The sequence below is a fragment of the Lissotriton vulgaris genome, chromosome 10 (genome assembly GCF_964263255.1).
Source record: "Lissotriton vulgaris chromosome 10, aLisVul1.2, whole genome shotgun sequence".
NCBI classification, from domain to species: Eukaryota; Metazoa; Chordata; class Amphibia; order Caudata; family Salamandridae; genus Lissotriton; species Lissotriton vulgaris.
The window spans coordinates 815923485-815939331 of NC_141698.1; the positions used below are offsets into that span (position 1 = coordinate 815923485).

Below are 15847 nucleotides of genomic sequence, written 5' to 3' on the forward strand. Positions count from 1 at the left end.
GGTCGTGGTTCCAATCGTGTTGTTTAGGCATGCGGGGTTGTATCATACAACCAGATCTCCTTCTTTTCCCATTTTCTCTACTCTAGTCTCACCGCACTCCTTCCAGCCAGGCGCTACAAGACCTTGGAGCTGCTTCAGTACAGACACATTCTAATGGTTCTAGATAAGAACAGGGAAATATTATCAGAAAACTTCTTTCACATCAAAATAATTTTTAGGGATTACAATTTTCTTTTAGCATGTCTTTGAACATTTTACCTCCACTGTGTTCGTGGTTCATTATGCAAGAATGTTTATCTGTATACTGACCTGTTATTTCTTTTACGTTTTTAAAATAGTTGAGTTTATCGTGGTCCAAAGGCGGAATTTTTTCAAAACCATCACTACATTGATGCAGGAAAGAAACGACAAATATGTCAACAAAATGCAAATTCAAATAAAACATTTTAAAAATGTGAACCTTAACAACTATTTTCTACTTACCCAGCTAGTGTAACAGGAAGAATTATAACATCTCCCTGGATCGTGGTGCAGTTTGCAAAACTCTCAATATTAAAATGATTAATAGCACGGACACGCGCAGTAGTAGGTAGTCCACTGCAAACTGTTGAGAAATGGAACAGATGTGAAATTAGCAGAAAACAGCAGCCCCATATGAGCGCGGCTAAGATACTTATAGAAATAATATATATTTTTTTCTATTTCAGAATTTTATGGCAAAAGGTCTCTCCACAAAAAGTAAAAAACGCACCAAGAAAGTTCTTAGTTGCCTATCTGTATCAGTCCTAATGCTTGTGTATATAAAACGCACATTAGTGAATCATCAATAAACAAAAGCAAGATTATCTGAAAAACTGTTTCAAATATTTGGAAATCATGTGCCATAGAATATTGTTTTTTATTTGTCTTGTAGTATACGTTGCCTTTTATAACAAGAGGAGTCTGAACAGTATAAGTGTGACCGAAGTTAAATAATGAAATTGCGTTTCAAAATGGTGGAAAGTTGGTATGACTGATGTAGCAAACGTAGTTTACTTGTTCAAAAATCACTCAAATGTAATTGATTGCAATTCATCTTTTAGACAGTTTGTCAAGCTAATAAAGTGATTCAACATTTTGGTACCAATGCCTTTAGTACCTGTAATGTTTTAATCATAGTGATTTTAACTAGAATGAATGATTGGTTATTATTTGACTGATTGGTTAATTGAATTAATATTGTTAACTTACAGAAGCAGATACAACAATTGTAAAATATACTCAGATAACAGACTTTAAAAGAGAAATATATGATAAAAAAGAGTTCATGTATATTCTGTAGTGAGAGACATTCAATGTAAGTATTTCAGAAAACAAGGTGTGTTGGACTTCCTAAATTAGACATTCTACTAAGACATCACAAGCTCGATTGAAAAGTATAAACTTGTTTTTGCGACTAGGGACACCATGACGTATACAGTGCTTAATTTGAGACGGTGGTTGCGGGTGGGGGCACGAGCACGAGCACTTACTTTTGGGGACTAGCACCTATTTTTCTGCATCAGTCATTTACCGTAAGCAAAAGAGGGAAAAACACACAAAGGGAAAGAAGAAGGAAGACAGAGGGAGAAATGTCACAAATGGAGAGAGTAGGGTCCTGCAAGAGTGAGCTGAAGGGGCAGGGAGTGGATGTTAGTGGATTAAAGAGGTCAACAGTGAATTTAGGATTACACAACCTAGGCATTCCATGCCTGCACATTTAATTGCATCAGCCCTGTGTTTCAAGGAAGAGTTTTGGGCAACGGCACTCCTTAGTTTATGAATTAAGCATGGGATATATAAATCAAGGAGTGCATCTGTTAGAGAGTAATCACCCTATGGAGTGGCTTCATCTAAGAACACTTACAGAGAAAGTCAACCCAACGGCTGAAGGCAAGGATGTCACGTAGGGGTCGCAACTTCACTTTGCGATCCCTGAAATTTTCCTTACGACCCCTGTAGCATATAACAGTAACCAAAATATGTTTATGTATTGCCCCGAAAGATTGAAATGGGACTTGCATATATATCTGGCAATGCCCTTCTCACCATTATGGGTGGAATCTGTCCCTTATGCACAGGGGCTGCTCTTCCGTTGGAGTGGAGGAGCGTCACCCCACTTAAATCCCCCCCCCCCCCCCAAAGGCCGCAAGATGAAAAATAAAATGGTAATTTATTACCATTTTATTTTTCATCCCCCATTCCGAGCCACGTGTCAGGATGGGGCGGGCCGCTGCTGACTGACAGCTTTGCGGAGGAGGGTGGGATGGTATAGCACTGTTTAAAGTGTGCATGTCTATATGGCTGCCCATCTTGCGACGGGCAGCCATAAATGAGCACTTTAAACGACTCAATCCGGCTGTCTTAAGACAGCTGGGCTGAGAGTAAGTGCATGCTTCCACTGCGCTGTGGAGCACAGAGTGAGGCCGCTCCCTCCAATCAGGGTGCAGCTCACATGCTGCAGTTGAGCAGTGCAAGAATTGGGCAAGGGAGTTCCAACATCTGGTTCCATTTTCTAGATGAAGAAGCGGTCCATAGCAAGAATGTTGCGTTAGCTAAATTTTATTTATTTTTATAATAATTGCCACCACCCTCCCTCCCCATTGATGCAAGCCGCCACTGCTTATTCATGCTATAGCAACAATGGAGCGACCCTTTGTCCCTCAGAACCTGGGTATGTATATAATAGGCTACAATGGTTCTGTCCCTGACAGAACCATTGTAGCCTATTATGTCCCCGACAGAACCATTGTAGCCTATTATGTCCCCGACAGAACCATTGTAGCCTATTATATACTGCTTATGCATGAACTGCATCTCGGCATCCTCTGCACGTGAACGTGAGATTCATTCTAAAATTGCACTGTCGGCTTACGCTCGGAATCCAGATCCAAGAGCAATGCTACGGCTGATTATATCACTTGACGTTCAGAGTACTCCTTAATCTCAGCACTGGCTGCAGGGGCGTAACACAGGCCCCCGCTGCCCCTGCATTGCGGGGGGGCCCCCATGCTCCAAGGGCCCCCATGCTCTAGGGGCCCCCACCAAGAACAATTAAAGACGCCTGGCCTCTTAATAAATTAAATGGTGCAGTGCACACTGGCACAACACACAGCACGCACGCCTGGGCCCAGCCGGGCCTGTGCCTCGCTCTCGTTATAATTAAATGGTGGCTAGTTACTGCTGCACAGTGCGCACGAGCGGGCCCAGGCAGGGCCTTTGCCCTGACCTCTGAGCCTCTTCATTAATAGGTGCGCGGTCCCAGCGAGGCTCTGCTGGGCGCAGCGATGGGGTGAGAAAGTTCGAGCTGCGACCTCAAGGAGAGGTCGGGCCTCCACAGTTTAATTCCTGTAACTTTTAGAGTTGACCCCTGCATTTCATCCTAAATTCCAACGTATTCCTTCCTGCCCACACCCTCCGGTTTGCCCCGTGAGATTCAGATGTGAAGGCTCAAAGCCTGAGATTCAAACCAAGCTGGCAGAGAAGACCGGGCACCGAGGGAGTCTGCTTCAAAGTTCAGGCACCTCGAGACCCTTGAGGGAGCTACTCATCCAGAGGGTCTCTGACCTCAATACTGCCTTTTGCCCACCCCGGGTCAACTATGCCTCATGTCTGCCTCCCAGAGTTCCAGGTGTGCAGTCTGACAGTGGCGCTCAGCTGGCAGCAGAGGCAGTGAGTGGCAGTGAATGGCAGACTGGCGCCCTGGCCCAGTGAGGCTCTGCCGCTTTTTATAATATATTAAATGAATGGTGTGAGCAGGTGCACACTCAGTTCTCTCCACGGCGCGTCTGCGCAGTACGCGGTCTCGGGGCTGATGACTAATAAATAAACATCCTTGCCCTGATTGAATTTATCGTGCGCAATGCAGGGCGTGCATTACTAAAAGTGTGGCGTGCGCGTGAGACTTTGGTGTGGCTGTGGCACATCCTAGCCTTCCCTTGCCTGCTGCCAGTGCCTTCTCTGAGGCCTGGCTGGCCCTAGGGTGACCACCTGGCATAGGGGCAAATTCAGGACATGAGTGTAAAAATTCGGGACAAAGAGACAAAATTCAGGACAAAAGGTCAAAATTCAGGACAAAACTTCGGGACAAAAGGTACGTTTTACAGACATGTCAGAGGTGGTCGCGCAATAGTATATAAGTAAGTAGGGCAGGGTGCCGGAGTGCGTTACATCACTACATTACATAGAGACAATTACTCATATTAACGTGAAAGTCAATGTATAGGAAATGTTACTTAAGAAAATGGGTGCTACAAGGTGTAATCATTCTTTTATCTATCATTCAGTCTTTCTCCATTCATTCTGTCCTCCCATCTATGTGCCCATTTATAGCCAAACATATTCAACCATTTACAAACCTATCCACCATATATCCTTCCATCCATCATTTCACTCATCCATACATTATTCATCTACCCACCCTTTCACCCCATCCATCCGTACAGTCATCCATCCACTCTTCCACCCATCCATCTATTCACTCATCCATCCAGCCATTTACCCTTTCACCCATCCAGTTACTTACTCATCCATCCACCCAGTCACTTATCCTTCCACCCATTACCCTTTTAAGTCATTCATCCTCCCTTTCTCCCTCCATCCCCCTTTCACTTATCCATCCATCCATCCATCTAACCAACCAACCAACAATCTACTCATCCATTCATTAATTCCATCCATTGATCCTATAACTCATCCATCTTTTCACTCATCCATCCATCCATTCTCTCATCCATCCACCCTTTCACTTCTTCACTCATCTATCCATCCTTTTGTCCATCTACCCTCTTTCATTCATACATCCATTCACTCTTTCACTTATCAATTCAATCCATCCATTCTTTCATTCATCCGTCCACCCATTCACTCGCCCATCATCTAAGCTTTCACTCATCCATCCTTTCACAGACCCAACCACCCTTTTACCCATCCGTCTACCCTTTCTCTCATCCATACTTTCACTCATTCACTCATCCATCATTTCTTTTATCTATCCATTCACCCTTTCATTCATCCATTCATCAGTTCAGTAATCCATCCAGCCATTCACACATTCGTTCACTTATTTACTCACCCACCTTCTCACATTATGAGCTGGTCCTTTGTCTGCAGAGTTGCGGCCAGAAGAGGCCCATCAAGAACTTCACCTTGCTGTAGTTCCTAAAGCAAGGAGTGGGGTGGGGGAAAGTTCACTATGCCCCTGCACATATGCAGTTTGAAAACGTAGAAGTCATGAGTCATGCATGATGCACAGTGCCAGGATGTGAGGTGACTGTGACATGGTGTTGTTTCCAGGGCTTTAAGTGGTGTAAAAAAACTGGGGGGTCTCTTCAAAGGGGGTGTTCGATGTAATTAAGGGCGTGGTTTAAAACACCTAGGTTATAAATCAGCGCTTAGCAAAGTGTTCCACCAGACTGGTATTATGTTGTTTCTGTCATTGCATCCAGATATATAATACAGCAAGTATCATTACACCAACAAGAAGTCAGGACTATTGGCTTTGCCAATGGTTATTAGTTGTTTAAAATAAAAAAGCAGCAACCATGGCTTTGTTGAATATAATATTGAAAATACTTCAGTTCAAAAATGATGAGACAGTGAAAGAACAATAACCCGTTCTTTTGAACTATTTTACAGGTTTCTTTATATAAACTGTTTTCTAACTTTGCTAAAGTTTCCGCATTAGTGTTTAACCATTTATCTAACAGAATGCCCTGCTTTACACTGAGGTAGGAGAAGGCCACCACAACAGCCCAGACTGCCCCATTGTCATTCTGTATGTAGCAATCATCAGCCCCACACAGAATGACAATGGGGGTGGGGGGCTGCTCATGTGCTCTAGGATGAGTGTGAGGCGCCCCATCAAGCGGCTAAGACTTCTCGCAGGGGAGCAGCGCTGCTCTCTTTGATGGACAAAATTATGGACAAAAGGCGTCCGTAAAAAGGATCCTCACTGACAACGGACGTGAGGTCCAATTTACAGACTGTCCGTGGAATTTAGGGACGGTTGGTCACCCTACCGGGCCCGCTCACGCTTACCTCTGAAGTCATTGTGAAGTTGCAGCCCAGGGCCAGGCCCACCCAGCCCCAGTCCTCAGGTCAGGAGGTGAGTGTACTTCCGAGGCTCCGAGCATAAGCAGGAGTCGTCCGTGGGTGGTGGAGTCTCAGTGGGTGGCGGGTGAGGATTAGGATGCTATTATTTGAAATGAGGGAAGCCACAGTGGTGGGGCCCGGCCAGGAAATAAAAGAAAAACATAGTGTATGCCCACCTGGACATAACACAGGCCCCGCGAAATTAAATAATGTGCACACGTCAGAGAGGCTCTTCATTATAAATGAGATAACATACATCTCCTTCCTCACTGTTATCCTTTTCTTTCATTAGGTCTTCCTATTATACCCCATCCTGCTTACAGCGCTCATCACCATCTTCGTTCTTTCTTCCTCATTGTTACCTTCTTCTCACCCCTTTCCTCCTTTTCATCTTCTAGGCTTTCCATCATTTCAGTCCATTCACAGCCCCTCTTCAAGATCCCATTATCTGATTCTTCAATTTTTCTCCAAGTGTTCATTCTCTCTCTCCCCACATTGGTGGGGTCACTCATTTGGATTCATATTTAAATGTCTCACACATGCACAAGCACACCAGCACGCTCAACATTTGGTAACTATGGATATATTATGGGGGTATTTAGCCTTGGTCTAAGATATACATGGTTGCTTTTCTAATACTGCAAACTTTATTGTAATAGCACAGGACGCACGCAGATCTTAGAGGGTAGTCACTCCAAATGCCTACGATTGAGGAATGGAGTCAGTCAGTGGAAACATTGACACCTTTTGTGACAACCCTCTACCGGTTTCATGGTCATTAGTCTAAGAAAGACCAGTGTAACTACAAAGGGTATCCGAGAATTATGGGCATAGCTCGAGGGCTTTATGTACGCAAAATAAGAATTTTGAAAGATGACTGATATGGTCTCACCCCAGATCAACCTGTGCTGAGGCCATTTCCTTATGCTACAAAAGGCCCAGACTATTGTCCTCCCTGAGGAAGAGTATTGAAAGAATTAAACTAATAGAAGTAAGGAGAAATATGTAAATAACTTCTCATGGATATGACATAGAAATGAATGCTAGATTAGTATTCAGGTAAAGCTGCAAATTTACATTAAACATTGATTAAAACTAATCTATGTGCCCACCGTCTAGTATAACATAAAATAGAAAAAATACATTTGGCAAAATATGTTTTTGAACCACAAAACAGCTGGATACCTTTTCAGTCTTGCTTTGCCAGCCAAAAGGGAGTCCTGTGAATCTGAAACCAAACTCCAATGTAGGTCCTCATGCACTCATTCTCCTCAGCATTGATTGTCATTTTCAAATTTGTATTCCATTTAATTTTCCTGATCTGTGCAGCCAGTCTTGACACTTGTCACGCACAGTAGCACTCAGATGGCTGCCACCATGCATCATATTCACTTGCACATAGGTTCCACATACCACCCATTGACACACTCTATTGAGCGTCACTTTTGCTTGTGATTATGAGGCTGACTGGCATAAGGTAACTTGCATGGGCAAAGCACTAGGTCTGTCTTGAATTTTCAATTATAGTCCAGACCCATTGGCTTTGCCAATGTTTGTTTTTCCTCAGTGGAAGAAAGGTTTTGCTGATGACTGTAGTTTAATCTAAGATGGCCTGCCTGTAATTGCGGTGCAGGCTTGTCTGCCACAACCACTGCTGCTACCTACCCCCTTCTCCATACTTTACCTTTTAGTCATGAGCCCAAGGAGGGGAAGGGAATGATAGAGGGTGATAGAAACATAACTTGATAACATTTGCTTATGTCCAGAACATTCTTGTCAACCTTTCATGTTCTCATTCTTGCATTATTACTGTATTCTAACTTACGTGAGGGTTGCGTTAACATATATTCTACATCTGCAATGTTTATTCTTCAGGTTAACACAATACCCTTAGAGGAATCCCATTTCATTTACTAATTTGCTCTGTCCCTGTATGTATTCATGTTTTACCCTATTGGGCTCCCTCCAAATGGAACTGCAACAAACAGGTGAGCGTTTAATATATCCTGCCCCATCTCCTCTTGGTTTCTGTATGCTGCATATGGTAAAGTAAAGGAAGCAACCTATGTGATTCCCCTTCATCTCTTAAAAATCGTTTTTTGTATGTAGTGTTTCCGACTGTAGATGTGTCTTTTCATATCCCCATCAACGAGTTACTATAAGTAATGAGTCACAGTGTTTTGATCACAGAAAGATGAGAGGCCAAGTAGGCCCTTTTAAGATTTTAGTTGGTAACTTGTTTGCTGAACACGGTACAGCCGCCATTGCATCAGCGTTTTTCTTATGATCCCCTTCTGTCTTCTGTTAGCACTGCAAAAATACTGGCTATTTGTTCATGTTTTGAGATTATGACTGCGAGATAAATTGATACTTGGATAAGAATGCCTGGAAAATTCCCACCATTGTTTTTCAACATGGCAAATCTGTCTTTGAATATTTTTATTATCATGTAATTAGTTTACACAACTTTAAAAAACTTTTAAAGTGCTTTTAACTTGTATTTGCTATTTTGTCAGCTAGAAATTACGGCAAACCTAGCCACACGACACAGGATGATTTACTCTCATCCAAGATGAACAACAGCAGAGGAGCGCCCGATGGTAGGGCAAAGTGGTAGGTGGTGGGCCGTGCCGCCGGGGGGCCCCCTCCATGTGCTTTGCAGGGGGGCCCCCTCAAGTTTCGTTACGCCACTGACTGGCTGGCTACGAAAAAGCCTAGGGCCACGCCTCATACATGAGAGAACTTTATCTGCTGGGCCTGCAGTCTCAGTCATCCTTATGAATAAGAATAAGAGAGTGAGTGGTAAGATCTGAAGCACTTGAGAATACAAGGTGATCACAAGGCAGATTAATTAAAAGGTGAACATCCAGTCTGTCTTTAAAACGAGCAGTGTGACTGCGGGTAGGATGTAGGACTGTAGGTAGGATGTAGGACTGTAGGTAGGATGTAGTGGATTGCAAGCAACGTGTGCAGAGCCACTGCAGTTTCAAGAGTTGCATGAATCATTAGGAATTTTGCATCTTTTATACCCTTAATAAACTACTATGGGCCTCCAAACGCTAGCGCGCGCTGCCAGAAATTTGTAGCTTGCTTTCAGATATAAATTAGGCTGAAAAGGGTGAATATATTGTGGACATGCAGCATGCAAAAGTGAGGAATTAAGGGCAAGGTGTACGTAGCACTGGAGGAAAAACGCTGGTTGCAATTTGCAACCAGTCTTTTATTTTACAAACTGACCTACCTATTAACAGGTTGGTTCGCAAAAAAAAGATTCCTGGTGGGTCACACTTCAGCCTGCCTCATTAATATTAATATAATCATAAAATGCAACCCACTAAGAATCACAGCAATCACAGGAATTATGGCCTGATAATGTGTGCAGACCACCATGTCTGTGATTGATTTTAAATAAAGCAATTTTTTTTAATGCAACCTATTTTTCTTGAAAAAAATAAGGATGCATCTAGAACAACATTAAAATGTATTCTAACATTTTTTAAGAGTAGGCAGTGGTCTTTCTTAAAAAATATTTTTTTCAACATTCAACAAGGTAAGTGGTCTCTTGGACACCCCTTCCCGTTTGAGAATGGCTTACCACCTCCTTTGAGGAGGGACTAGAATTGTAATGTTTTGCTAATGAAATTCTGTCGCGAAACATTAATACATACACCTGCGATTCAGTATTCGGAAGGGACGCCCTAAACATGCCCCTTCCAAATACAGAACCGGTATTGGGTCACAAACACAAATTTGTGAATTGTACATAAGAAAAATCATTTTTACATTCACAAACATCCCGATTCTGCAATTCGGGTCGCAATGCTTCATACACCTGGCCCTCAGAATATCATTTTGAATGACTTATGCAATGATGGTTAAAAAAAATGTACACTAGGCAACATGCTTTTCTTTCATATTAGCAGTAGGCGATTTGACATATTGCATATGCCAGTGTGTGTTTTTCATTGCAGTACCCGAAGTCATACACAGATGCAAAGTTCTGCTTCCACCTTCTTTCTTGGCGCAGCTAATTCACTTTAATAAATTAATGCTCATCTCTGTCCCAATCTACTTCAGAAATTAACCATAGCTTCATACTTTTTGTAAATAAGGCAATTGTTAATTTAGCTCTCATGAACTAAATCTTTCATCGAAACACAATAAGGGACAAACTCTTGCTAATTACATTAGGAGATATGTAGTAATTAGTCCATGCTAAATTGCTGCTGATGCATAACAAGTGATACCAGTTGCCAGGGTCTGTCATAAATGAACGGCTATGTATGATCTTTGCTAAATCACGCTGTCAACCTTTTACTTGAATGAAATGAAATGAAATTAAATGAATTCGTACTTGTATAGCGCACTTATACACTGAGGCGTCTTGGCGCTGTACGCATACCGCTGTTGAACCCTTCCTGGCTTTTTTCCTGTGAAAGGCCCACCCCTGGGCACCCCCAAGGTGAAGCCAGGCATCCCAGCGCTGTTGGGGCCATACTTAAAGAAAGTGGTGAACACTATAGTCCTACTATTAACATCTGCCTGAATTACAGCTCTATAATTCATGTAACAAGACTCCTGAGTCTTGCCACACACAAGGTAAGTCAATACTCTATCTCTGCTTCTTGGTGATGAAGTAAAATTTGAGGGATTATTTATCCATTTGGGGTTTTTTAATTTATCCTTGCTACCATAGCGTTTTTATAAGTAATTTTCCATCGCCAACATGTTTCTCTGCCTTAAAGAATTTTTGGCAGATTCTTCAGGGCCGCACAGATTGCTGCCACGCTATCTGCTGCTGCCACACTATCTGCTGCACGGACGCCTAGTCTCAGGCGTCCGTGTAGCAATAACACGATTGATGTTTACAGTCGTGTTGATCACAAAAACTCACCTTTGGAGTAACAATTTTATTTCCTGAGCTCCCCGGCAGCTGGCATGAGCAAAGCAAGCTGCGTGAGGTTTCACATTGAGCAAGTGTCCAGTAGTGGTGTGGCAGCAATCAGTGCGGCCCTGAAGAATCTGCCAAAAATTCTTTAAGGCAGAGAAACATGTTGGCGTTAGGTAATGGTTTGCTAGATTAGCTACCAGCCTTTTTAATTCAACAGAGCACACCCATTTTTCAATAAACTTGCGGAGGGGTGTACCTGTTGATTTTAAGCACTTTTGTTTGTCACAAGCAGTTCCCTTCTGGTACCATGTTTTTCATGCACTGTTTGGTTTGTTGTTTTGGACACATTTTCTTTTGAACTGAATGATGACCAATGATGAGAAAGGGGCCCAGTCTGGAGTTTGCATACCAGTTGCCCCGATGGTGGTGTTCCCGTGAGGTGTCATTCGGCTCATCACACATTTTTTTGATCCCTTTTTGTTGCACACTTGGCATCTATTGAGGTTCCAGACAGATGTTTGGGTTGGCTTTTTGTGACTGTCAAGGAATTGTTGGCCATTAGGTTTTCCTTTTTTAAGATTCAAAAATGTGGACGCTGTGCAGTACGACATCCCCGTACAAAATATAAAACATAGGGGAGTATTACGTTGATCAGTACTTCTTGACTGATCCGTTACAAAAATTACTGACATAATCTACGTCCGTAAGACAGGGCTTCTGCTGTTGATGAGTTTCTTGAGTGGGGGGCTGTCCTGTCTGTTTTTCCCTCTAAGCTCCATTTTGTTATAGACTGGATTATGGGTGGACCTTCAGTATGCCTGCGGCGGACACTATTGCGTCTACGATGCTGAGATACTTCTTTGGTGGAGTGGGGGACGTCAGAGATTCAGCCATTTGAACATCTGCCCGATTTAGAGTGGGCGGTTAGCAACCAGTTTTTACTGCCCATTACTGTCAGATAAAGCCTGGCTGTTAGGGGCAATGGAAACTGCAAAATGACCCCTACACCATGGGAGTGATCTCCCATGGTGTGAGAGTTATTAGTCTTTCTATTTTCAAAAGCAAAATCATGTTTTAGAATTTTGTTTTTTGAAAACAATAAAACATTTTAAACGTTTTAAGGATGGTAACATCATAAAGGCGGAGCTATCCGTCAAACCGTTTAATACATTGACAGGAGCCACCTTGCTCGCGGTTTCTGCTATTGTTAGAGATGTTTTCTGGGGCAGTGGACATCTCTAAATTTGGAGTACGGTTACTCCATGAGTGCAAAGGAGTATCGACCATACTCTGAAGTCTAAATCAGCCCCTTAAATATATTGATAAAAATCAGTTTTGGATTACTCGGAGCATCAGCAGGCTACTGTAAATTAAATCCATCATGCCAATTTTTCAAAAGGATCATTATAGTTATCAGTGTTGATGAGAACTTGACTGCCAGTAAAGGATTATGTTTTTTGACAAATTAGATCTACTTTTGTCTAAATGTTTACCTTTGCTGCAGGGCCCATCACATTTTTTGCATTTTCTTACGCCATTTTCTTCTACTTCATAGGATTTATCATCGCATGTGCGAACACAGGAGCCATGATCCGTTACAACATAATTGTCTGGAAAGATAAGAAATTATGTGATTGTTCACAGACATGTTTTCTTAAGCTCATGGGTTGGCTATTTTTTGGACACTTCAATTTATTGACTTGAAAACAACAGCAAAGTACACAAACCTACTATTTTACAACACACACAAATATAAACAGATATGCTGTAATTGTCTCTTATTTTACAGGAAAGGCCAAACATTTTCTTAAAATGAACAATAATACAAGAAGTCAGAAATTGATCTCCGAACTATGGTCTAATTTACATACTGATCATCTTTATGCTGAATCTGCTGTTCAACGCCACATTGCTTACTTCTTGAGGTGTAAAATACACCATACATATCCTCTCTTTGTCCCAAAATTGAAATCATAAAGATGTATACCATCCCTACCTCCTTTTGGCCTATCCATCTTTGATGCCTTATAGGGCAAAGTCCTCCTATGGTTCTAACATCTTTTTTACAAGTTTTAAATGTCATAGCTGGGAACTAAGAGGTGCGCATTGAAAGAGGTGTTGGAAGAGGGGATTTGGTGTAATAAGGGTTATTATTTATAACTTTAGGCATTAATTACTCATCCTTCTTCCTCATCACTTTGCTTCAGTTTGTACCAAATCCATTTAGCAATTACTGGTGACAACAGGCAAAGACTCAGGGGCACTCTATATTTTAAGACACGTGTCATTCATATAATGCTGCATACAAATTATGGAGCCGTTAATGAGACACCAACAAGAGAAACAGCAACCACTGTACTAGCTGCTGAAGCGGCCTGTAGTTGTTAACAAGGGTTGAAGAGGAGACCCATATTGTTTCCCTGCAAACCACTGCTAAGGGAAGAAATGTGCCTGTCTTTAAAGAGGCAGCCACCCATCTGTTGCAAAGTTCCTCCAGTGTAGATCGCTCAGTAAGCCCTAGTACACGCTACTTCATAAAAGGGACATTTCCTGATCCAACTACAAGTTAGACAAAATGTTGGTAAGAAAAGAAGGCCTAGTGTCAAAACAAATGTTTTTGGCAATTTTTACAACCAAATATCAAACCTTATATGTCAACAGATTATTTTAGAGAGCTTCAAGAGGCTCAAATCGTGAAGTCATCAAACCTCTCACCATTGATGATCAATCCTAAGCTAGGACAATCACTTTCAGTGGAGGACTCAAAATCAGAAAGTCCTTCATTAACCAGGGAACCAAAGATTATAGTTCCTCCAACTAACCACAGGGTTAACAGAGTAAGGGACTGATTGCCACAGTCAAGGAAAGAATTCCAACGATGAGTGTAAGACCTGCTAATGGGTTGATATTTTCATTGCCGAAAAGCATCTCATTCCCTATAGATTCTGTCTCGGGAGACCTACCCGTTTGATTCAGAATCCAAGGAGATGGACTCATCAGAGAATCGTCTTGGGCAGTGCAATATTGCATGTCCGATGGACATATATCTAGAAGATAAACCGAGTTCCTGGTGAAATACCTGAAAAGGGGAACCAAAAGCTCTATAATGGCACTATGATCAATGGAACAAATTCTGTCCTCTTCTTTTTTACCACTACCTTTGGATTCCTAACAATGGGAGGAAAGACATATTTGAAGCCCAGAGACCACAAAATTGACAGACATGTATCAAGTTAAATGGTCTAGAAAGCAGTGACCCACCCTATTCTGTCTAATTCAAATAAGTCCATTATTGGTTGTCCACACCTCTGAGATATGCCCCAGGCTGTTATCGTCAAAAAGCACCAGTGAAGCAAAAGGTTGACAAGACGAGGCCTACTGACTTTGCCAATTCTTGTTCTGTGTGGAGTGACAGCGCAGGTGTAAAAACATAAATAGAGTGGGCTTTGGCTGCATTCAGAGGAGTATCACTCTCTCACCTCATGCTATTGGTGTTTGGTGCATCATTCCATCTTTAAGCAAATGCTCCCAATGGAATGCTTGAAAGCCTTATTTTACATCAGCAAAGGACCTTCAAGCATCATGTGTTTGCTATGTTCGATTCTGTATCTTCTGCATGCATTCCATAGAGAAAGCAATACTTTTTTCCACTTGTTCATCACTGTTAAAACCAATAGGGCTGCCTTTAATGCGATAAACAGCATTTGTGCGTGCAACAGACGTAAGCACTGTTTGTGAATGCCAGTATTTACATGAATGGCTCATTAAGCCAGATGCATTGGCATTGCTAGTGCTAGTGCTAGTAATTAGTGTAATCTACTACAAGTCGTTGCACAGGATAGTATGTCAACTAAAACATAGTGGTCATGATTTACAAAGGTTTTGCTAGGTGTAAGAGTGACTTACTCCTGTAGCGTCCCTGACTTACTCCTGAATCGTCCCTGACTTACTCCTGAATCAGAGAATGCCACAAGTGCAAAAGTACTATAAGAGTAAGTCACATCCAAAATAATTGGAATCAGCCCCAAACTTTGGTTCAAATTAATTACAAGTGAGTTATTACCTACCTCTATGGAAGTTCTGGTTCCCTCTTTGGTTGTGTCTTGTTGCCTGCATTTTCAGCAACCCTTGGTATACATGGGTATATTTTCTTTGGCTTGGACAATAATCTCTCACAGGCCCCGACAGGCATAGTTAGCATACTCTCGCAACACTCCTTTGATCCTGCTTACGAATTACGTATCACACCCAAACAAATGAATGTTGAAGGTGTTCACGGTGAGGCCAGAAAGTACTATTTCCACAATTTCTCTTATTTCTCTATTCACCCAAGCATGGGATTGTACTTCTATTTCTAAGAGACAGCTTCTCCGACAATACTGCAAAACACAGTGGGCAGTTTCCTGCATCACTGGCACTTTCTGCAAAATAACGTAATACACCAAATTCATATTGTTCAAAAGTGAGGTGAGGTCACTGATAAATATGCTTCAAAGTAGCACTTTAAATGGAAATATAGCAGTGCAGGTACTCATTATTAAGAAGCACCAATTCGCTGCTGAAAAGTGCAGGTACTCTCCCTCTCAAATAAAAAATAGTGCAGGTACTCAGTACAGGACAGTGCCTGCTTTCTAAAATGGTATGACCCAAGGTGCTGAGCACCTGTGGAAAGCTGTGTGCACCCATTCCATCAACACTTATATCAAATGGCCCTGGCCTGGAATACTAAAGGGGATTTCCAGCTCCAAGGGTCACTATTACCGTGGCGTCCCCTAATTCCGACGTGCAGAACTACTGTGGTATTCCAGTGTATCTGCAGGGGCGTGGCTTGGCCAGTAAGACTGG

At 42.2% G+C, this 15847-nt stretch overlaps 1 protein-coding gene across 1 annotated transcript in view; it reads right to left on the reverse strand.

Annotated features, from left to right (window-relative positions):
* Positions 1-15847, reverse strand: part of EGFR (epidermal growth factor receptor) — a 414372-nt gene that overhangs the window by 108550 nt on the left and 289975 nt on the right. Inside the window, exons 8-10 of the mRNA XM_086941735.1 lie at positions 12496-12612; positions 484-604; positions 310-383 (exon numbers count right to left, since the gene is read on the reverse strand). Of these exons, the coding sequence (XP_086797861.1) occupies positions 310-383; positions 484-604; positions 12496-12612 (312 nt within the window). The remainder of the gene's footprint in view (positions 1-309; positions 384-483; positions 605-12495; positions 12613-15847) is intronic.